Source organism: Loxodonta africana, chromosome 10, assembly GCF_030014295.1.
Source record: "Loxodonta africana isolate mLoxAfr1 chromosome 10, mLoxAfr1.hap2, whole genome shotgun sequence".
NCBI classification, from domain to species: domain Eukaryota; kingdom Metazoa; phylum Chordata; class Mammalia; order Proboscidea; family Elephantidae; genus Loxodonta; species Loxodonta africana.
In genome coordinates, this window is record NC_087351.1 from 5,688,079 (window position 1) to 5,712,760 (window position 24,682).

The following is a 24,682-nucleotide window of genomic DNA, read 5'->3' on the forward strand; positions in this document are numbered from 1 at the left end:
ACTTCCTCCAAGACAGATTTGTTCGTTCTTTTGGTAGTCCATAGTATATTCCGTATTCTTCAACAACACCATAATTCAAAGGCATCAATTCTTCTTCCATCTTCCTTATTTATTGTCCAACTATCGCATGCATACGAGGCGACTGAAAATACCATGGCTCAGGCCAGGTGTACCTTAGTCTTCAAAGTGACATCTTCACTTTTTAACACTTTAAAGAGGTCTTTTACAGCAGATTTGCCCAATGCAATAAGTCATATGATTTCTTGACGTTGCTTCCATGGGCGTTGATTGTAGATCCAAGTAAAATGAAATCCTTAACAACTTCTATCTTTTCTCCGTTTATCACGATGTTGATTATTGGCTGTGGTGAGGATTTTTGTTTTCTTTATGTTGAGGTGTAATCCATACTGAAGGCAGTAGTTTTTGATCTTCCTCAGTAAGTGCTTCAAGTTCTCTTCGCTTTCAACAAGCAAGGTTGTGTCATCTGCATATCACCTTCCTCCAATCCTGATGTAACCCAATTATAAAATGAGCAAAAAAATAAAAATGAAGATACATGTCATGAAAAGAGATAAATGAATGACAAATAAATGTGTAAAAAACGCTCAACATTAGTCATGTAAATTAAAACCACAATGAGATACCACTACACTCCTGGCTAAATTTAAAAAGGTGGACCAAGTGTTGACAAGATGAGGAGCAACTAGAACTCTCATACATTGTTGGTGGAAATGCAAACTGGTAAAACCACTTAGGAAAACAATGTCTTAAAAAGTTAAGCATATGCCTAATGCCTACCGTATGACCCAATCATTACACTAGTAGGTATTTACCTCTTTTCATATACTATGCTGTGTAATAATATTACCGCAAATGTAGCAGCATAAAACAATACACATTTACTATCTCACACTTTCTGTGGTTCAGGAGTCAGGGCATGCCTTAGCTGGTTCTCTGTTTCAGGGTCTCACAAAGTCTTATCTGAGTTTGACAGGGGAAAGGTGTGTTTCCAGGATCACGTGGTTGTTAGCAGCATTTAGTTCCTGTGAATTGTGGAACTGAGGACCTCAGTTTCTTGCTGGCTGTCAGCTAGGCACCACCCTCAGTTCCTTGCCACTCTGTTCTTTCCAGCGTGGCCACTTGCTTCCTCAAATGCAGCTAGAGAGACTGTCTTTCCTAGCAAGACAAATTTATAATCTTATATACTATAATCATGTACACATAATCACATACATCATATTTGCCACATTTTATTGGTTAGAAGTAAGTCACAAGTCTGACCCACACTCAACGGAGAATTATTATACAAGGGTGAAGATAATGGAGGGCCACCTTAGAGTCTGTCCACCACATTATCCAAGAGAAATGAAATCTTATGTCTACACAATAACTTGTTCACAAATGTTCATAACTGCTTTATTTGTAGTAGCCAAACACAGGGGAAAAAATTCCAAAAAAAGTAAACCAATCTATAGGACACAAAGTGTACTAGTGGTTGCCTAGGAAAAGTAGAGGGGAAGAAGGTAATGAAGGATCAAAGGGCAATGAGGGAACTTCTACAGATGGTGAATATGTTCATTTCTTGATTGTGGTGATAGTTTCACGGGTGTATACATATGCCAACGTTCCGCTGCTATTCATAAGGTTTTCACTGGCCAATTGTATTAGAAGTAGATCACCAGGTCCTTCTTCCTAGTCTCTAAGTCTGGAAGCTCCATTGAAAACAGTCCACCACGGGTGATGCATTGAACACTAATGACTGAAGACCAGACGAGTTGTGGAATGACATCAAAGGCATCATATATGAAGAAAGAAAGAAGTCATTAAAAAGACAGGAAAGAAAGAAAAGACCAGAATGGATGTCAGAAGAGACTCTAAAACTTGCTCTTGAACGTAGAATAGCTAAAGCGAATAGAAGAAACGATGAAGTAAAAGAGCTGAATAAAAGATCTCAAACGGCAGCTCAGGAAGATAAAGTAAAGTTTTATAATGACATGTGCAAAGACCTGGAGTGAGAAAATCAAAAGTGAAGAACACGCTCAGCATTTCTTGAACTGAAAGAACTGAAGAAAAAACTCAAGCCTCGAGTAGCAATGTTGAAGAACTCTATAAGCAAAATACTGAATGATGCAGGAAGCCCCCCAAAAAGATAGAAGGAATACACAGAGTCACCATACCAAACAGAATTGGTCAAAGTTCAACCATTTCAGGAGGTAGCATGTGACCAAGAACTGATGGTACTGAGGGAAGAAGTCCAAGCTGCACTGCAGGCATTGGTGAAAAACAAGGCTCCAGGAATTGATGGAATACCAGTTGAGGTGTTTAAAAAATGTATGTAATGCTGGAAGCACTTCCTTGCCTATGCCAAGAATTTGGAAAACAGCTACCTGGCCAACCAACTGGAAGAGATCCATATTTATGCTCATTACAAAGAAAAGTGATACAAAGAGAAAGCGGAAAGTATTGAAAAATATCATTAATATCACACACAAGTAAGATTTTGCTGAAGATCATTCAAAAGTGGCTGTAGTAGTACATCAACAGGGAGCTGCCAGGAATTCAAGCCAATTCAGAAGAGGATGTGGAACCAGAGGTATCACTGCTGATGTCAGATGGATTTAGAGGAGGACGTGGAACCAGGGGTATCACTGCTGATGTCAGATGGATTCAAAAGAGGACGTGGAGCCAGGGGTATCATTGCTGATGTCAGATGGATTCAGAAGAGGACGTGGAACCAGGGGTATCATTACTGATGTCAGACGGATTCAGAAGAGGATGTGGAACCAGGAGTATCACTGCTGATGTCAGACGGATTCAAAAGAGGATGTGGAGCCAGGGGTATCGTTGCTGATGTCAGATGGATTCAGAAGAGGACGTGGAACCAGGGGTATCACTGCTGATGTCAGATGGATTCAGAAGAGGACGTGGAACCAGGGGTATCACTGCTGATGTCAGATGGATTCAGAAGAGGACGTGGAACCAGGGGTATCATTGCTGATGTCAGATGGATTCAGAAGAGGACATGGAACCAGGGGTATCATTGCTGATGTCAGATGGGTTCTAACCGAAAGCACAGGATACCAGAAAGACGTTCACCTGTGTTTTTTTTTCACCATACGAAGGCATTTGACTGTGTGGATGATAACAAATTATGGGTAACATTGTAAAGGATGGGCATTCCAGAACTCTTAACCTGTGCATAGACCAAGAAGCAGTCGTTCGAACAAAACAAGGGGATACTGCGTGGTTTAAAATCAGGAAAGGTATGAGTCAGGGTTGTATCCTTTCACCATGTTTATTCAATCTTTAAGCTGAGCAAATAATCTGAGAAGCTGGACTGTATCAAGAACGCAGCATCAGGATTTCCAGAAGGCTCATTAACAACCTACGATATGCAGATGACACAACTTTCTTTGTTGAAAGCAAAGAGGATTTCAAGCACTTACTGAAGAAGTTCAAAGACTACACCCTTCAGTAGGGATTACACTTCAACATAAAGAAAACAAAAATCCTCACAACTGGACCAATAAGCAACATCATGATAAATGAAGAAAAGATTGAAGTTGTCAAGGATTTCATTTTACATGGATCCACAATCAACACCCATGGAAGCAGCAGCAAAGAAACCAAACAATGTATTACATTGGGCAAATATGCTGCAAACACCTCTTTAAATCCTTAAAAACAAAGATGTCACTTTGAGGACTAAGGTGCACCTAACCCAAGTTATCGTATTTTCAATTGCTTCATATGTATTTGAAAGGTGGACAATGAAGAAAGAAGACAGAAGAAGAACAGGTGCCTTTGAAGTACAGTGTTGGTGAAGAACATCGACTGTATCACAGACTGCCAGGAGAAGGAACAAATCTATCTTGGAAGCAGTACAGTCAGAATGCTCCTTGCAGGTGAGGATGGCAAGACTTCATCTCATATACTTTAGACATATTACCAGGAGGGTCCAGTTCCTGGAAAAGGATATCGTGCTTGGTAAAGTAGAGGGTGAGTGAAAAAGACGAAGACCCTCAATGAGATGGAATGACACAGTTGCTGCAATAATGGGCTCAAACAAAGCAACAACTGTGACGATGGCACCGAGGCAGCCGCAGTGTTTGTTCTGTTGTACGTAGGTTCACTGTGAATCGGAACCGACTTGACAGCATCTGACAACAACAACACACATATGTCAAAACTCATCAAATTGTACACTTTAAGTACGTGCAGTTTCGTGTACCTCCAAACCAAATCCAAGCCAACCCCAGTGCCGTTGAGTTCTGACTCATAGCGACCCTATCGGACAGAGTAGAACTGCCCCATAGAGTTTCCAAGGAGCGCCTCGTGGATTCGAACTGCTGACCCTTTGGTTAGCAGCTGTAGCACTTAACCACTACGCCACCAGGGTTTCCTCACGTACCTCAGTATGCCATTAAATTATATTTCAATAAATTTGTTTAAAAAAAAAAAAACATAGGCTCCACTTTTAACAAGGGTACCATGTGACACCAATGCACTCTGTTAAAACATTTGTTAAATTATCTGCCATTGAACAAAACTGACGTCAAGAAAAAGAAAAGCGAATTATCATAATTGCACATAGTATTCAGGATAAGGCTATGTGAATTAGGTGACATTTAAATGGAGTTTTAAGGACAGAAAAATAAAAATTTGATAGGTGAAGATAGAAGGGAATTCTCTGCACAGAAACAATTTATTAGGTGTGTTTATTCAACATGCACTCATTAGCATTTGTGTATTCAAGCAGTATGCTTAGCAGTGTGACACCTTTTTCAACTGCTCTTAGCAAACCTCCAGGCTGGGTTTAATTAATTTGGGAATGGCTAAGGAAATTATGCTAAAAATTCAGCTGCGGTATCCTAGTGCTCCCAGTCTGCACCTCACCTAAGCAATTCTTTTCCCACTAAAGGAGTGAAGAATTACATTAAAAACAAAGAAAGTATGCAAAGAAACTTGCATCAACATACATCAACATACAGTTTTGTACATGGGATTAATATGCACATGGCTAATAGGTAATCCATTTCAGAATTGCTATCTTAAATGAAAAGCAAAACAACGTAGCTCTGATTATTCTAAGCAAATAACCCTCTTAATGACCTTGGGACTCTATTTGTCTTTTGAAGAATTATGGGTTACAGGTAGAGTAACCACGTAATTTATTGCCCAAACTTCTGAGAGTGATGAATGCTGTTAATTACAGTGAAACCTGTGAGAGTCAGAACCCTACAGGCTCCACGAGACCCCGGTTTTTCCAAGTCTCGCCAGTTATCCACCTTTGACTGGGTGCAGTCTTACCATTTTTCTCTCACTCATTTTAGTGGAAAATATTTATTTTTCCTTCTCTGACAGGTTTCCACCTTACACAGGCTCCGGCTTTCACAAGTTTTACACAGGACAACAGGAGTAAACCAGGTTTGTCCCAGGGAGGTTTAGGTTTGCTCTCTTTTAAGGTTAAAAGTACAGATTCCTGAGCTCCATCCCAGACCTACTGAATCAGAATCTCTGGTGTGTGCTTTCAGAAATTATAATCTAGTAAATTGCCATGTTTGGGAAGCTTTGACATCTAAATACGTATCATTAAAGGCTTTTCCAACTCTGAAGCTCAACATGTAATAGAGGAATTTTGAATATGGATGGGACGGTGGTAAATTACTAATAATTTTTTTATGTGTAAAAAAGATAGTGTAATTACATAGAAAGTTGTCCTTATTTTGAGGCGATACATGCAGATGCATTTAGGAGTGACGTGTCAAGATATGTGCATCTTAAATTGATTCAGAGATACTACACATATGGTATATAAGTACATATATATACCATACATACATGCATGCAGCCCCGGGTGGCGCAGTGGTTAACAGCTATGGCTGCTAACCAAAAAGTTGGCAATTCATATCCACTAGCCACTCCTTGGAAACTTTATAGGGCAGTTCTACTCTGTCCTATAGAGTTGCTATGAGTTGGAATCAACGGCAATGTTTTTGGTTTGCTTATCTACATATACACACATAATTAAATGAAGCAGATAGTACACTTGTTCACTGGACTATTCTTTCCATTTTTCTGTGTGTTTGAAATTTTTCTTAGTAAAACATTACAGGAAAAGACTATTAGGGAAAACATTTGTGTTTATAGGATCCACATGGAAAGACAGTATATTACTATAACTATGACTTTTAAGAACTATTACCAAAAAGATGTCAAATGAAATGATTTATAAAAAAATATAGCCTGTAATTCCTCTTCTTGGACTTTTTCCTAAATGAAAAATAAAGTGATAATTTTGTTTAAACTACAGAATTCTTTAAAATAGTGTTATTTTCACAACATCCTAAATGTAGAATAATGGTGTGATTAAGTAAATTATGGTAACATTAGTACCTTCAAGGGAAGGATTATTATTAGCCATTAAAATAATCATGTCCTATATACTGCTACATGGAAACCCTGGTGGCATAGTGGTTAAGAGCTACAGCTGCTAACCAAAAGGTTGGCAGTTCAAATCCACCAAGTGCTCCCTGGAAACCTTTTGGGGCAGTTCTACTCTGTCCTATAGGGTTACTATGAGTCAGAATTGACTCAATGGCAATGGGGTATACTGCTACATAACTAGGTGTAAAAAAGAATCCAAAATTATATTTATGCATTAACTATATAAAATTTATGGATTCATGGGGACAGAACTGGAAGTTTATACAGAAAATGCTATTTGAGAAGCAGGCTTTTTTTAATTTCAATTTCATTTCTTTTTATTTCGACTTCTGCTAATGATTTTGTGCAACAATAGTGTTTTTTTTTTTTAACTGATCTTTGACTACTACCTTACATTTTTGATCATGGGGTAGTAAAAGTCAGTTTATAATTCACTGAAAAACTGATTAAGACTTTAGGTGCCTCAGTTGATTGATGCTCACCTAATTTAGTATTACTTAATAATAACCACCCACCACTCATCTGCAGTGGCTTGCTCTTGAACACAGAGTAGCTAAAGTGCATGAAAGAAATGATGAAGTAAAAGAACTGAACAGAAGATTTCAAAGGGCCTCTCCAGATGACAAAGTGAAATGTAACAATGAAATGTGCCAAGACTTGGACTTAGAAAATCAAAAGGGAAGGACACACGCAGCATCTCTCAAGCTGAAAGAGCCGAAGAAAAAATTCAAGCCTCAAGTTGTCATTTTGAAGGACGCTATGGGCAAACTATTGAATGACGCAGGAAGCATCAAAAGCAGATGGAAGAAATACAAAGTCACCATATGAAAAAGAATTGGTCCACCTTCAGCCATTTCAGGAGGCAGCATATGATCAAGGACCGATGGTAGTGAAGGAAGAAGTCCAAGCTGCACTGAAGGCCCTGGTGAAAGACAAGGCTCCAGGACTTGATGGAATACCAATTGAGATGTTTCAACAAACGGATGCAGCACTGGAGGTGCTCACTCGTCTATGCCAAGAAATTTGGAAAAATCAAAGAAAGGCGTGCATCGGGGTTGCATCCTTTCACCATATTTATTTAATCTGTATCCTAAGCAAATAATCTGAGAAGCTGAACTATATGAAGAAGAACAGGCCATCAGGATTGGAGGAAGGCTCATTAACAATCTGTGATATGCAGATGACACAACCTTGCTTGCTGAAAGCGAAGAGGGCTTGAAGCACTTAGTGACGAAGATCAAAGACCACAGCCTTCAGTATGGATTACACCTCAACATAAAGAAAACAAAAATCCTCACAGCTGGACCAGTAACCAACATCACGATAAATGGAGAAAATATTGAAATTGTCAAGAATTTCATTTTATTTGGGTCAAAAATTACACCCATGGAAGCAGTAGTCAGGAAATCAAACGACTATTCCACTGGGCAAATCTGCTGCAAAAGACACCTTTAAAGTATTAAAACCAAAGATGTCACTTTGTGGACTAAGGTGTGCCTGGCCCAAGCCCTGATATTTTCAATCGTCTCATACACATATGAAAGCTGGACAATGGACGACGAAGACCGAAGAACTGACGCCTTTGAATTATGCTGTTGGTGAAGGCTACTAGCCATACTATATATTGGCAGAAGAATAACAAGTATCTCTGAAGAAATACAGCCGGAGCGCTCCTTGGAAGCGAGGATGGCGAGACTCGGACCAGTCCCTGGAGAAGGACATCGTCCTTGATAGAGAGTCAGAGAAGAGGAGGACCCTCAACGAGATGGACTGACACAGCGGCCGCACCAACGGGCTCAAACCCAGCCAGGACTCTGAGGACGGTGCAGGGCCAGCGGCCTTTCCTCCTGCTGCACGAGGGTCGCTGTGAGTCGGCACCGCGACGGCACTTAACGACGGTACCCCCAGAGCCGTTCTGTCAACTACAAACAGAACACACAACACGTGTAAAATGTGTTGCCGGACAGGTCTCCAAACGTCGCAGGAATACACGCCGCAACGTGTGCGTGAAATGCACACAGATTAACGACGGCAGAAACAACACTACCTGTCATATACAACGGCCATGTCAGCCTTTCCTCCGCGAAAGGCTTCTGGTCCCGGGCTGTCCCTTACTTTCCCTAGAAGAAGATGGTCCCAGTGTCCCAGGCAAGGGAGGAAACTGTTTCCTTGCGTGGGGGGCTGGAAACCGCCGGACAAGAGCGCGAGGTTTCCGAGGCCGCTCAATCGGAACACGCAGCGCCCGCTAAAAAGGAATCTACGATTCCGCAGCTGCTAGGCTACGTTGCTAAGGCACCAACCGTCTCTCAGGAAGAGGGGGCGGTGCGCTCCGTTTTTGGCGTCGTAGCGATTCCTCTCAAAGCCGAGCGCTTTTGTTCCGGGAGGAAGCCCTCGGCTCTGCTAAGAGCGACGGGAAGGCGAGGAGAAGCTGGGAGTGACGCTTCTGGGCCGCAAAGGATTGTGGGAGGAGGTTGTCTCCAATTTCTCCTCCTCTTCCCCCCCCCGGCCAAGATGTCTGACATGGAGGATGATTTCATGTGCGATGATGAGGAGGACTACGACCTGGTGAGGCGCAGGGAACGGAACTCTGGGGCTGGAGGCGGTGTCTGACTTTCGGGGCCGGGGCAGGGGTTGGCCGCGGCCTCTCTCCGTAGAGCATGTGCTCATTCCAGCCTCTCCCGGTGCAGTGACAGGACGGCCTTTCCTCCTCCTTTACCCGCACCCGGCCCGGGCCCTGCTTATCCGGCATGGGGGAGGGGACGGGAAGGGCGAGGTGGGGAGGGGGCGGGAGGGGAGAGGAGCGGTGGGGAGGGGAGGGGAGGCGAGGCAGCGTCGGTGGTCCGGAGCTTCGCGCTCCAAGCCCGAGCGCCGCCCCTGTTTACGCGGACGCCCGTGGCCTCAGGTGTCCGGTTCTCCGTGCCCCGACCTCCCCTGACCCCGTGCGGGCCGCCCCGGGGACCGTGCAGCGGCCTAGGCCCCGGCATTGCCCTTCGGGTCCCACGTTCTGGCTCCCTCTTCACACTCGAACTCGGTGAATGCGAGGTGCTAGGAGAAGGACCTGAAAACTGTGGGTCCTCACTGCTGCCGGGCCTGACTCGAAACGCCACTTGTGCGTTTCCAGGAGACATAGCTTAGAAAGTCTCGGTTTGGGGTACAGAGTGCGTTGGACGTGCAAGGATACGCCAAAAACCAAAAAACTTGTTCCCGTCGAGTCGACTCGGACTCACAGTGACCCTAAAGGACAAAGTAGAACTGCCCCATAGGGTTTCCAAGGCTGTAGTCCTTACGGAAGCTGACAGCCACATCTTTCTCCCGTGGAGCGCCTGGTGGTTTCGAACTGTCGCCCTTTCGGTTGGCGGTCGGGGGCTTGATACAGTGCTACCAAGGCTCCTTAGAGCAAGGATAGCTGAAAAAAAGAAAAAAGTAGTTAAGCTGCTGGTTCTGTTGTTTAAAGAGAAAAACTAGGTTTTGTTTGTTTGGGTCCCCCCCCCCCCCACCGCCCCGCCGCCACACCCCGGAGAGAGTAGATAAGAGGATTGACCCAGTGGCTTTTTCTTTGACTTAGAAATTTCACAGTATTCAAAGTTGAAAATGTCAACAGCCTAGAAATTAAGGAATTTATCAAGCTGAATGGTGATTTGTAAAGATTGAAGGTTGAGTTTATGAACGGATTTACAGGTTTAAAAAAGAATTCCCAAACGTTTCAGGTTGCTGTTCAAAAAGTATCTTTGTGGGAACTAAGAAGAGTTATCTGTACCGAGAATTAGCGTCAGCTTTGTTTGTTTTGGGGGCTCCTTTAGTGCCAGAGATTCTCAAGATATTAATATATTGTTTTGAATTAGTGGATGACTTCTTTGTATAGAGGTAATCCCTAAATCGTTTCTAGTTGATCATTCCATTTTAAAAGAAGGGACATTTGTAAAAAGGTGGAAATGCTTGCTATTAATTGAAAGTCATCGTAGAGGTTTTTTGTAATTCTGCAGCTTAAATGTAGACCTTCATTCATGGTTATAATTTCTGCCTTACGTCTTAATTTGTGCAAATCGAGCGAGTTATTGGTAGAATGTGTTGTGTTATTGAACGTATTTTTGTTTGTATATTTATATTACAGGTGTTTTTTGTAACCATTGACATGTTTCTTTCAAATGTGTTTGTATTTTTAGTTTACATTTTTAAATATTTCTGCTTATCTCTTTGCTAAGGAATACTTTGTTGAATACATGATTTACCAGCTCTGTGGTTAACTTAACAACTGTCATTAAGAATATATGTAGGAATAACAGTGAGAATCTTATTGCCCCATGGAGTACTCAGTTTTTGTAAGAATTTTAATTAAACATACAGTGTTTCAATTGACTGCTCTTCTCCAGTTTTTAAGTGCACTATAATAAAGTTGAATATGTAGTTTTAACTTATTTTTTATTCTTAGCCAAAAAAGCAAGATTTTACACTACTACAAAATTGAAGGAAATATTTTTCAGGATTCTGTCAAATAGTGTACATCTGCGTCTGTCTCTCTCTGACATAGACACCGTTCTGGACTCCCAGTCCTGTGTCCAATAGTGAAAGCATCTGTGTCTGTCTCCGACATAGACACCGTTCTGGACTCCCAATCCTGTGTCCAATAGTGAAAGCGTCTGTGTCTGTCTCCGACATAGACACCGTTCTGGACTCCCAATCCTGTGTCCAATAGTGAAAGCGTCTGTGTCTGTCTCCGACATAGACACCGTTCTGGAATCCCAATCCTGTGTCCAATAGTGAAAGCGTCTGTGTCTGTCTCCGACATAGACACCGTTCTGGAATCCCAATCCTGTGTCCAATAGTGAAAGCGTCTGTGTCTGTCTCCGACATAGACACCGTTCTGGACTCCCAATCCTGTGTCCAATAGTGAAAGCATCTGTGTCTGTCTCCGACATAGACACCGTTCTGGACTCCCAATCCTGTGTCCAATAGTGAAAGCATCTGTGTCTGTCTCCGACATAGACACCGTTCTGGACTCCCAATCCTGTGTCCAATAGTGAAAGCGTCTGTGTCTGTCTCCGACATAGACACCGTTCTGGAATCCCAATCCTGTGTCCAATAGTGAAAGCGTCTGTGTCTGTCTCCGACATAGACACCGTTCTGGACTCCCAATCCTGTGTCCAATAGTGAAAGCGTCTGTGTCTGTCTCCGACATAGACACCGTTCTGGACTCCCAATCCTGTGTCCAATAGTGAAAGCGTCTGTGTCTGTCTCCGACATAGACACCGTTCTGGACTCCCAATCCTGTGTCCAATAGTGAAAGCGTCTGTGTCTGTCTCCGACATAGACACCGTTCTGGACTCCCAATCCTGTGTCCAATAGTGAAAGCATCTGTGTCTGTCTCCGACATAGACACCGTTCTGGAATCCCAATCCTGTGTCCAATAGTGAAAGCATCTGTGTCTGTCTCCGACATAGACACCGTTCTGGAATCCCAATCCTGTGTCCAATAGTGAAAGCATCTGTGTCTGTCTCCGACATAGACACCGTTCTGGACTCCCAATCCTGTGTCCAATAGTGAAAGCATCTGTGTCTGTCTCCGACATAGACACCGTTCTGGACTCCCAATCCTGTGTCCAATAGTGAAAGCGTCTGTGTCTGTCTCCGACATAGACACCGTTCTGGACTCCCAATCCTGTGTCCAATAGTGAAAGCATCTGTGTCTGTCTCCGACATAGACACCGTTCTGGGATCCCAATCCTGTGTCCAATAGTGAAAGCGTCTGTGTCTGTCTCCGACATAGACACCGTTCTGGACTCCCAATCCTGTGTCCAATAGTGAAAGCGTCTGTGTCTGTCTCCGACATAGACACCGTTCTGGACTCCCAATCCTGTGTCCAATAGTGAAAGCGTCTGTGTCTGTCTCCGACATAGACACCGTTCTGGGATCCCAATCCTGTGTCCAATAGTGAAAGCATCTGTGTCTGTCTCTGACATAGACATCCTTCTGGACTCCCAATCCTGTGTCCAATAGTGAAAGCGTCTGTGTCTGTCTCCGACATAGACACCGTTCTGGGATCCCAATCCTGTGTCCAATAGTGAAAGCATCTGTGTCTGTCTCTGACATAGACATCCTTCTGGACTCCCAATCCTGTGTCCAATAGTGAAAGCATCTGTGTCTGTCTCCGACATAGACACCGTTCTGGACTCCCAATCCTGTGTCCAATAGTGAAAGCGTCTGTGTCTGTCTCCGACATAGACACCGTTCTGGACTCCCAATCCTGTGTCCAATAGTGAAAGCATCTGTGTCTGTCTCCGACATAGACACCGTTCTGGGATCCCAATCCTGTGTCCAATAGTGAAAGCGTCTGTGTCTGTCTCCGACATAGACACCGTTCTGGACTCCCAATCCTGTGTCCAATAGTGAAAGCGTCTGTGTCTGTCTCCGACATAGACACCGTTCTGGACTCCCAATCCTGTGTCCAATAGTGAAAGCGTCTGTGTCTGTCTCCGACATAGACACCGTTCTGGGATCCCAATCCTGTGTCCAATAGTGAAAGCATCTGTGTCTGTCTCTGACATAGACATCCTTCTGGACTCCCAATCCTGTGTCCAATAGTGAAAGCATCTGTGTCTGTCTCTGACATAGACATCCTTCTGGACTCCCAATCCTGTGTCCAATAGTGAAAGCGTCTGTGTCTGTCTCCGACATAGACACCGTTCTGGGATCCCAATCCTGTGTCCAATAGTGAAAGCATCTGTGTCTGTCTCTGACATAGACATCCTTCTGGACTCCCAATCCTGTGTCCAATAGTGAAAGCATCTGTGTCTGTCTCTGACATAGACATCCTTCTGGACTCCCAATCCTGTGTCCAATAGTGAAAGCATCTGTGTCTGTCTCTGACATAGACATCCTTCTGGACTCCCAATCCTGTGTCCAATAGTGAAAGCATCTGTGTCTGTCTCTGACATAGACATCCTTCTGGACTCCCAATCCTGTGTCCAATAGTGAAAGCATCTGTGTCTGTCTCTGACATAGACATCCTTCTGGACTCCCAATCCTGTGTCCAATAGTGAAAGCGTCTGTGTCTGTCTCCGACATAGACACCGTTCTGGGATCCCAATCCTGTGTCCAATAGTGAAAGCATCTGTGTCTGTCTCTGACATAGACATCCTTCTGGACTCCCAATCCTGTGTCCAATAGTGAAAGCATCTGTGTCTGTCTCCGACATAGACACCGTTCTGGACTCCCAATCCTGTGTCCAATAGTGAAAGCGTCTGTGTCTGTCTCCGACATAGACACCGTTCTGGACTCCCAATCCTGTGTCCAATAGTGAAAGCATCTGTGTCTGTCTCCGACATAGACACCGTTCTGGGATCCCAATCCTGTGTCCAATAGTGAAAGCGTCTGTGTCTGTCTCCGACATAGACACCGTTCTGGGATCCCAATCCTGTGTCCAATAGTGAAAGCGTCTGTGTCTGTCTCCGACATAGACACCGTTCTGGACTCCCAATCCTGTGTCCAATAGTGAAAGCGTCTGTGTCTGTCTCCGACATAGACACCGTTCTGGACTCCCAATCCTGTGTCCAATAGTGAAAGCGTCTGTGTCTGTCTCCGACATAGACACCGTTCTGGACTCCCAATCCTGTGTCCAATAGTGAAAGCGTCTGTGTCTGTCTCCGACATAGACACCGTTCTGGACTCCCAATCCTGTGTCCAATAGTGAAAGCGTCTGTGTCTGTCTCCGACATAGACACCGTTCTGGGATCCCAATCCTGTGTCCAATAGTGAAAGCGTCTGTGTCTGTCTCCGACATAGACACCGTTCTGGACTCCCAATCCTGTGTCCAATAGTGAAAGCATCTGTGTCTGTCTCCGACATAGACACCGTTCTGGGATCCCAATCCTGTGTCCAATAGTGAAAGCGTCTGTGTCTGTCTCCGACATAGACACCGTTCTGGACTCCCAATCCTGTGTCCAATAGTGAAAGCGTCTGTGTCTGTCTCCGACATAGACACCGTTCTGGACTCCCAATCCTGTGTCCAATAGTGAAAGCGTCTGTGTCTGTCTCCGACATAGACACCGTTCTGGGATCCCAATCCTGTGTCCAATAGTGAAAGCATCTGTGTCTGTCTCTGACATAGACATCCTTCTGGACTCCCAATCCTGTGTCCAATAGTGAAAGCATCTGTGTCTGTCTCTGACATAGACATCCTTCTGGACTCCCAATCCTGTGTCCAATAGTGAAAGCGTCTGTGTCTGTCTCCGACATAGACACCGTTCTGGGATCCCAATCCTGTGTCCAATAGTGAAAGCATCTGTGTCTGTCTCTGACATAGACATCCTTCTGGACTCCCAATCCTGTGTCCAATAGTGAAAGCATCTGTGTCTGTCTCCGACATAGACACCGTTCTGGAATCCCAATCCTGTGTCCAATAGTGAAAGCATCTGTGTCTGTCTCTGACATAGACATCCTTCTGGACTCCCAATCCTGTGTCCAATAGTGAAAGCATCTGTGTCTGTCTCCGACATAGACACCGTTCTGGAATCCCAATCCTGTGTCCAATAGTGAAAGCATCTGTGTCTGTCTCTGACATAGACATCCTTCTGGACTCCCAATCCTGTGTCCAATAGTGAAAGCATCTGTGTCTGTCTCCGACATAGACACCGTTCTGGACTCCCAATCCTGTGTCCAATAGTGAAAGCATCTGTGTCTGTCTCCGACATAGACACCGTTCTGGAATCCCAATCCTGTGTCCAATAGTGAAAGCATCTGTGTCTGTCTCCGACATAGACACCGTTCTGGAATCCCAATCCTGTGTCCAATAGTGAAAGCATCTGTGTCTGTCTCTGACATAGACATCCTTCTGGACTCCCAATCCTGTGTCCAATAGTGAAAGCATCTGTGTCTGTCTCCGACATAGACACCGTTCTGGAATCCCAATCCTGTGTCCAATAGTGAAAGCATCTGTGTCTGTCTCTGACATAGACATCCTTCTGGACTCCCAATCCTGTGTCCAATAGTGAAAGCATCTGTGTCTGTCTCCGACATAGACACCGTTCTGGACTCCCAATCCTGTGTCCAATAGTGAAAGCATCTGTGTCTGTCTCCGACATAGACACCGTTCTGGAATCCCAATCCTGTGTCCAATAGTGAAAGCATCTGTGTCTGTCTCCGACATAGACATCCTTCTGGACTCCCAATCCTGTGTCCAATAGTGAAAGCATCTGTGTCTGTCTCCGACATAGACACCGTTCTGGACTCCCAATCCTGTGTCCAATAGTGAAAGCATCTGTGTCTGTCTCCGACATAGACACCGTTCTGGAATCCCAATCCTGTGTCCAATAGTGAAAGCATCTGTGTCTGTCTCCGACATAGACACCGTTCGGGAATCCCAATCCTGTGTCCAATGGTGAAAGCATCTGTGTCTGTCTCCGACATAGACACCGTTCTGGGATCCCAATCCTGTGTCCAATAGTGAAAGCATCTGTGTCTGTCTCCGACACAGACACCGTTCTGGGATCCCAATCCTGTGTCCAATAGTGAAAGCATCTGTGTCTGTCTCCAACACAGACACCGTTCTGGACTCCCAATCCTGTGTCCAATAGTGAAAGCATCTGTGTCTGTCTCCGACATAGACACCGTTCTGGAATCCCAATCCTGTGTCCAATAGTGAAAGCATCTGTGTCTGTCTCCGACATAGACATCCTTCTGGACTCCCAATCCTGTGTCCAATAGTGAAAGCATCTGTGTCTGTCTCCGACATAGACACCGTTCTGGAATCCCAATCCTGTGTCCAATAGTGAAAGCATCTGTGTCTGTCTCCGACACAGACATCCTTCTGGACTCCCAATCCTGTGTCCAATAGTGAAAGCATCTGTGTCTGTCTCCGACATAGACACCGTTCTGGAATCCCAATCCTGTGTCCAATAGTGAAAGCATCTGTGTCTGTCTCCGACACAGACACCGTTCTGGAATCCCAATCCTGTGTCCAATAGTGAAAGCATCTGTGTCTGTCTCCGACATAGACACCGTTCTGGAATCCCAATCCTGTGTCCAATAGTGAAAGCATCTGTGTCTGTCTCCGACATAGACATCCTTCTGGACTCCCAATCCTGTGTCCAATAGTGAAAGCATCTGTGTCTGTCTCCGACATAGACACCGTTCTGGAATCCCAATCCTGTGTCCAATAGTGAAAGCATCTGTGTCTGTCTCCGACATAGACATCCTTCTGGACTCCCAATCCTGTGTCCAATAGTGAAAGCATCTGTGTCTGTCTCCGACATAGACACCGTTCTGGAATCCCAATCCTGTGTCCAATAGTGAAAGCATCTGTGTCTGTCTCCGACACAGACACCGTTCTGGACTCCCAATCCTGTGTCCAATAGTGAAAGCATCTGTGTCTGTCTCCGACATAGACACCGTTCTGGACTCCCAATCCTGTGTCCAATAGTGAAAGCATCTGTGTCTGTCTCCGACATAGACACCGTTCTGGAATCCCAATCCTGTGTCCAATAGTGAAAGCATCTGTGTCTGTCTCCGACATAGACACCGTTCTGGAATCCCAATCCTGTGTCCAATAGTGAAAGCATCTGTGTCTGTCTCTGACATAGACATCCTTCTGGACTCCCAATCCTGTGTCCAATAGTGAAAGCATCTGTGTCTGTCTCCGACATAGACACCGTTCTGGAATCCCAATCCTGTGTCCAATAGTGAAAGCATCTGTGTCTGTCTCTGACATAGACATCCTTCTGGACTCCCAATCCTGTGTCCAATAGTGAAAGCATCTGTGTCTGTCTCCGACATAGACACCGTTCTGGACTCCCAATCCTGTGTCCAATAGTGAAAGCATCTGTGTCTGTCTCCGACATAGACACCGTTCTGGAATCCCAATCCTGTGTCCAATAGTGAAAGCATCTGTGTCTGTCTCCGACATAGACATCCTTCTGGACTCCCAATCCTGTGTCCAATAGTGAAAGCATCTGTGTCTGTCTCCGACATAGACACCGTTCTGGACTCCCAATCCTGTGTCCAATAGTGAAAGCATCTGTGTCTGTCTCCGACATAGACACCGTTCTGGAATCCCAATCCTGTGTCCAATAGTGAAAGCATCTGTGTCTGTCTCCGACATAGACACCGTTCGGGAATCCCAATCCTGTGTCCAATGGTGAAAGCATCTGTGTCTGTCTCCGACATAGACACCGTTCTGGGATCCCAATCCTGTGTCCAATAGTGAAAGCATCTGTGTCTGTCTCCGACACAGACACCGTTCTGGGATCCCAATCCTGTGTCCAATAGTGAAAGCATCTGTGTCTGTCTCCAACACAGACACCGTTCTGGAATCCCAATCCTGTGTCCAATAGTGAAAGCATCTGTGTCTGTCTCCGACATAGACACCGTTCTGGAATCCCAATCCTGTGTCCAATAGTGAAAGCATCTGTGTCTGTCTCCGACATAGACATCCTTCTGGACTCCCAATCCTGTGTCCAATAGTGAAAGCATCTGTGTCTGTCTCCGACATAGACACCGTTCTGGAATCCCAATCCTGTGTCCAATAGTGAAAGCATCTGTGTCTGTCTCCGACACAGACATCCTTCTGGACTCCCAATCCTGTGTCCAATAGTGAAAGCATCTGTGTCTGTCTCCGACATAGACACCGTTCTGGAATCCCAATCCTGTGTCCAATAGTGAAAGCATCTGTGTCTGTCTCCGACACAGACACCGTTCTGGAATCCCAATCCTGTGTCCAATAGTGAAAGCATCTGTGTCTGTCTCCGACATAGACACCGTTCTGGAATCCCAATCCTGTGTCCAATAGTGAAAGCATCTGTGTCTGTCTCCGACATAGACATCCTTCTGGACTCCCAATCCTGTGTCCAATAGTGAAAGCATCTGTGTCTGTCTCCGACATAGACACCGTTCTGGAATCCCAATCCTGTGTCCAATAGTGAAAGCATCTGTGTCTGTCTCCGACATAGACATCCTTCTGGACTCCCAATCCTGTGTCCAATAGTGAAAGCATCTGTGTCTGTCTCCGACATAGACACCGTTCTGGAATCCCAATCCTGTGTCCAATAGTGAAAGCATCTGTGTCTGTCTCCGACACAGACACCGTTCTGGACTCCCAATCCTGTGTCCAATAGTGAAAGCTTTTTTACTCCATCTATTAACAGGTAAACTCTTCTGGTGGTGTAAAATTTCATTAGTGATTTGTGTTTGACTTCCTTAACCAATCTCCTTAAATCATTATATGTTAAAAAAGAAAAAAAAAAAGATTAAGGAGGCTGATTGCCATTCCGTGCTTACACAATGCCAAAAGAGAAGTTTGATTTTTGTTTTGTTTTGAAGTCTTTGTTTCTTAGAATTTAAAAGCCTACAGAATTGACTTGCTGTCTTAGGGAGACTTTTTTCCTGTACCGTTTGTTGGAAAATTTGCCATAACTCATTTTAGTCAAAATATTAACTAAAGCTGTAAGTGTTTCTATCTTTTATAGATTGTTTATTGATGAGTTCTAATACCCTAAATCACTTTTTGTCCTTGACCAGTCTGGTGGAGATAAGTAATTAGGATACCATCTCGAAGAGTGAAAATCTTTTCCTGTAAATATTTGTGCCCAATATCTAAAAAAAGAGGGAACAGACTTGATAAAAAGAGGAAGAAACAGAACCATATGTGGAAGAAATTCAGTATACTTGCTCTCTGATTCCGAAAATGTCTCATTTTTATTAGAGGCAGAAGCAGGCATTTTCTGAGCATGGCGATCTGTGTCACAGTGAGTGGGGAAGTGGGAGATGGTACTGGTAAACGCCATTTAGGCCAATGCTAGTTTTACAGATTTATAGTCTATTTGCTGGTCTGATAATAACATCTGTAGTATCATTCATTACGTTGAATAGCCATTGATAAGTTAACTGTATTGTAATTCCACAGTCCAGCCATTCCAGTATGAAGTTGCATAGTACTTCTATTTATCTTTTTAGAAAGGATTTAAGAGAAACTGGCATCAAATCAAAAATTATTCTTTAGTAGGACCTAGAAGTCCCAGGGTGGTGCAAAAGGTTAATATGCTCAGCTACTAACCCAAAGGTTGAAAGTTCGAGTCCACCCAGAGGTGCCTTGAAAGAAAGGCCTGGAGATCTACTTCTGAAAAATGCTATTGAAAACCCTGTGAAGTACACTTCTACTCTGACATACATAGGGTCGCCATGAATTGTAATCGATTCCATGACCACTGGTATTATAGGTAGGACATTTTATATTTGGATAAAATTATTTTAAAGTATTACGAGGAAAAAAATTGTCCGAAAGAAACAATTCCACTTGGTTAAATACATCATCAAGGTCTGAGCCCCGTTGTACTTGTTTAGTCAAGTTCATAGTTGGGATTACTGAATGGGTGTTACCAGTTTTGTTTTTCTTGTCTTAATAAATAGTACTTTTAAAGCCCTAAAATTCTACTTATGTTTTCTCTACTTTTTGGAGGGAAAACAGATGAGTCTCTGATCTTAGCTACAGGGTATCTTACAGGGTGTCTCTTATTTGTCAGCATTTTAACAAGATCATCGGGGAAATGATGGATCAAACTTTTCCATGTTCGAAATAACCATAGAACATGGTTTAGCAAGTTGAAAAATGGTGCTTTGATTTTTTTTAAAGATTTTTGGGTCGGTGTGAATATAAAATAATAAGCCTATTTGAAAAAGAACTGGTAGATGAAATAATATGGGACAAGGGCAAAGTAATAACCTTTAGGAATTTGTGTGTTTAATATAAGGACTCCTAACTTGTCACTCACTGTGTAGATATAGAGCATGGAGGTTATACATTATTTTCCCAATAATTTACTGTCTGACAACCAAAATGTTAAGGGACCTTCAAGAAGAGATTTTTCAGACATTATAATTTTATGGTCTGGGCCACTGTGCTGCACACACTTTTGAAATTTTGCATGTAGTCTTCATGAAGATGAAATCTGATTGTACAGTTTAGGTTTTTTAAGAAATAAAATGTTTCCAGTTGGACACTGTCTACTTAAAAGTAGTTATCTGGGATATTCGTAACAGTAATTTTTTATAATTGTGAGTAATTGGAAACGGCCTAAATTAGCAGTAGTAGGGGAATACTAATAATAATCGGGGAAGCAATTAGATCAATTATGGTATATCCATGTGATGGGATGTCATGCCAACATTTCAAACCATGCTTCAAACCATGAGTATTCTTTACAATATTCAATTACATTAAAAAAAAGTTTTGATAAGTATATCAGTCGGGACTCTTGGGTGTAAGTGACAGAAATACAAGTCAGACTAGTTTAAAAAGAGAATATATTTGCTCACATTACTAGGAAGTACCATGTGGCTGAATCGAAGGGCTCAGATGGTGGTGTCAGGGCCTTTTCTGTTTCTGCCTCTCCTCCTTGGGCTGCTTTCCTAACTGCGGCAGCCTAAGTGCCTGCTGCTGCAACAGGCATCCTCCAAGTATCATAGCCCCAAAAGCAAGTGAGCCTTATCCCCAGCAGGGAACTCCCAGGAAGAAATTTTACTGACCCAACTCAGGTCCGTGTGCCTTTCACTGTAGAAGGAGATGAGTTGCAGGTGCCCCGCTCTGGGATGGGTACTGTAATTGTAAACCCTCACCAGGACCATGTAGAAGGGGAGGGGTGAATCACCAGTGCTGTACACATGAATATGTATCCAGTAGAAACTTAAGTTTAAAAAAATGCTTGAGGCATGTAATCCTTATTATCCCACTTCTGTTCAGTGAGAAAAAGTCTGGAAATAGATTATGGGCAATTTTTGCTTTGTTTTTTAAATTTTTTATTTCTTCCAAACAGTGAACCTATATTACTTTTATAGCTGGAGGCAAGAGCTGCAATGTGCAAATGATGAACAAAAATGTTACTTTAATTTGGTCTTGGGAGACCAACAGTAATTCTGGCGTTGTTCAGAATTTAAGTTTCTCTTATGAAATTGTCTTCAGAACCCAAAGCATGTTTAAGCTGGCTTTTTAAATAGATAATGCATACACATGGTTCAAAACAGAAGATATAAAAAGGTATAGAGCCCAGGTGGTACAGCAATTAAGAGCTCGGCTGCTAACCAAAATGTCAGCAGTTTGCATCCACCAGCCGCACTTTGGAAACCCTATGCGGCAGTTCTGTGTCCTGTGGAGTCACTTGATGCAGAATCGACTTGACAGCAATGGGTTTGGTTTGGTTTATACATTAAAAGTTCCTTTTTTTCTTACTCGCCATATGCCCCGTTCCCATTCCTCCCTATCAGTAACGAAATATGTACTCTTATGCAACCCCCCTTTTTGTTTTTAACCAGAATGTAGCATATTATATATATTATTCTGCACTTGGCTGTTAAATTTGTCTTAGAGATTATTATGTAAGTATGCAAAGAGTTTACTTATCTCATTGCTTTTTACAGCTACATTGATTGTACGAGTGTACCATACTTTATTTAACTAGTTCTCTATCAATAGGCAGTTGGACTGTTTTCAGTTTTTTACTGTTATAAACTTTCTGCAGCTAAGTTTTTGTTTGTTTAACCACTTCAGCTGTAGCCAGGCTTTGTCCTCAGAGTAGGTTTAATTGAAAAATATATTCAGAATAAGGTTTCATAAATGGGGCCCTCAAACTGAATACTGCTGTTGTAGATTAGAAATACCGGACTCTAATGATGATTAAAAAAAAAAAAAAAAATTTTTTTTTAATGAATTAAATTGGTTTTCTTGAGAGTTCAGAAGTATTGTTAATAATCCATAGCTGTATCATTGTAATAATTTCATTGCCGACTAAAGTTACTACTTCATAGAAAAATATTGATTCAGAATATAAGTTTCGGTGAGCTGTCAAAAAGGCCTATTGCATTTCTTCATAGTTATACCGGGTATAATGAAATTATGTTGTTGTTGTCGTTAAGTGCCATCAATTTGGTTCCGACTCCTAGTGACCCTGTGTACAACAGAACGAAACACCGTCCGGTCCTGCACCATGCTCACAGTCATCGTTATGCTTGAGCCCATTGTTGCAGCCACTGTGTCAATCTGTCTCTTGGAGGGTCTTCATGTTTTCCACTGACCCTGTACTTAACCAAGCATGATGTTCCTCTTCAGGGACTCCTGACAACATGTCCAAAGTATGTAAGACGCAGTCTCGCCATCCTTGCCTCTAAGGAGCATTCTGGTTGTACTTCTTCCAAGACAGATTTGTTCTTTTGGTATTCCATGGTATATTTAATATTCTTCGCCAGCACCACAATTCAGAGGCATCAGTTCTTTGGTTTCTGCATTGTCCAGCTTTTGCATGCATATGATGTGTTTGACAATAGCATAGCTTGGGTCAGGCGCACCTTAGACTTCAAGGTGACGTCTTTGCTTTTCAGCACTCTAAAGAGGTCCTTTGCAGCAGATTTGCCCAATGAAATGTGTCTTTTGATTTCTTGACTGCTACTTCCATAGGTGTTGATTGGGGATCCAAGTAAAATGAAATCCTTGACAACTTGAGTCTTTTCTTCGTTTATCATGATGTTGCCTGTTGGTCTAGTTGTGAGGATTTTTGTTTTCTTTATGTTGAAGAATAATCCATACTGAAGGCTGTGGTCTTTGATCTTCATTAGCAAGTGCTTCAAGTCCTCTTCACTTTCAGCAAGCAAGGCTGTGTTATCTGCATAACACAGGTTGTTAATGAGTCTTCCTTGAATCCTGATGCATCGTTCTTCATACAGTCGAGTTTCTCAGATTATTTGCTCAGCATACAGATTGAATAGGTATGGTGAAAAGACACAACCCTGACACACACCTTTCCTGACTTTAAACCACGCAGTATACCCTTTTTCTGCCCAAACAACTGCTTCTTGATCTGTGTACAGGCTCCTCATGAGCACAAATAAGTGTGCTTCAATTCCCATTTCTCAATGTTATCCATAATTTGTTACGATCCACACAGTCGAATGCCTTTGCATAGTCAATAAAACACAGGTAAACATCCTTCTGTTATTCTCTGCTTTCAACCAGGATCAGTCTGACATCCGCAATGATATCCCTGGTTCCACATCCTCTTCTTAATCAGACCTGAATTTCTGGCAGTTCCTTGTCAATATACTGCTGCAGCCAGCCTCTTTTGAATGATCTTCGGCAAAATTTTACTTGCATGTGATATTAATGATATTGTTCTATAATTTCCATATTCAGTTAAATCACCTTTCTTGGGAATAGGCATAAATATGGATCTCTTCCAGTTGGTTGACCAAGAAGCTGTCTTCCATGTTTCTTGGCATAGACGAGCGAGCACTTCCAATGTTGCATCCGTTTATTGAAACATCTCAGTTGATACTCCCTTAATTCCTGGAGCCTTGTTTTTCACCAGTGCTTTCACTGCAGCTTGGACTTCTTCCTTCAGAACCATCGGTTCCTGATCACATGCTAACTCTTGAAATGATTGAACATAGACCAATTCTTTTTGGTGTGATGACTCTGTGTATTCCTTCCATCTTCTTTTGATCATTCCTGTGTCATTTAATATTTTTCCCATAAAATCCTTCACTGTTGCAACTCAAGGCTTGAATTTTTTCTTCAGTTCTTTCAGCTTGGGAAATCCCGAGCGTGTCCTTCCCTTTTGGTTTTCTGTCTCCAGCTCTTTGCACATGTCATTATAATGCTTTAACTTTGTCTTCTTGCGCCACCGTCTGAAACCTTCTGTTTAGCTCTTTTACTTCATCATTTCTTCCATTTGCTTTAGTTGCTCGGTGTTCAAGAGCAAGTTTCAGAGTCTCTTCTGACATCCATTTTGGTCTTTTCTTTCTATCCTTTCTTTTTAATGACTTCTTGCTTTCTTCATGTATGATGTCTTCGATATCATTCCACAACTCATCTGGTCTTCAATCGTTAGTGTTCAGTGCATCAACTCTATTCTTGAAATGGTCTCTAAATTCAGGTGGGATATACTAAAGGTCATACTTTGACTCTTGTCAACTTGTTATAATTTTCTTCGTTTTCAACTTGAATTTGCATACCAGCAATTGATGGTCTATTCCACAGTTAGTCCCTGGCCTTGTTCTAACTGATGACATTTAGCTTTCCCATCATCTCTTTCTACTGATATATTTGATTTGATTCCTGTGTATTCCATCTGGGAAGGTTCATGTGTATAGTTGCTGTTTATTTTGGGGGAAAAAGGTGTTTGCAGTGAAGAAGTCATTGGTCTTGCAACATGCAATCATGTGGTCTCCAGCATCGTTTCTATCACCAAGGCCATATTTTTCAG

At 43.0% G+C, this 24,682-nt stretch overlaps 1 protein-coding gene across 2 annotated transcripts in view; it reads left to right on the forward strand.

The window, feature by feature from the left end:
- The first annotated feature begins 8,562 nt into the window (after positions 1–8,562).
- COPS2 (COP9 signalosome subunit 2) overlaps positions 8,563–24,682 on the forward strand; it is a 52,500-nt gene continuing 36,380 nt past the window's right edge. For both annotated transcript variants that reach the window (XM_010599663.3, XM_003420125.4), the window contains exon 1: positions 8,563–9,012. In XM_010599663.3, coding sequence (XP_010597965.2) covers positions 8,578–9,012 — 435 coding nt within the window. In that variant the 5' untranslated portion in view covers positions 8,563–8,577. The remainder of the gene's footprint in view (positions 9,013–24,682) is intronic.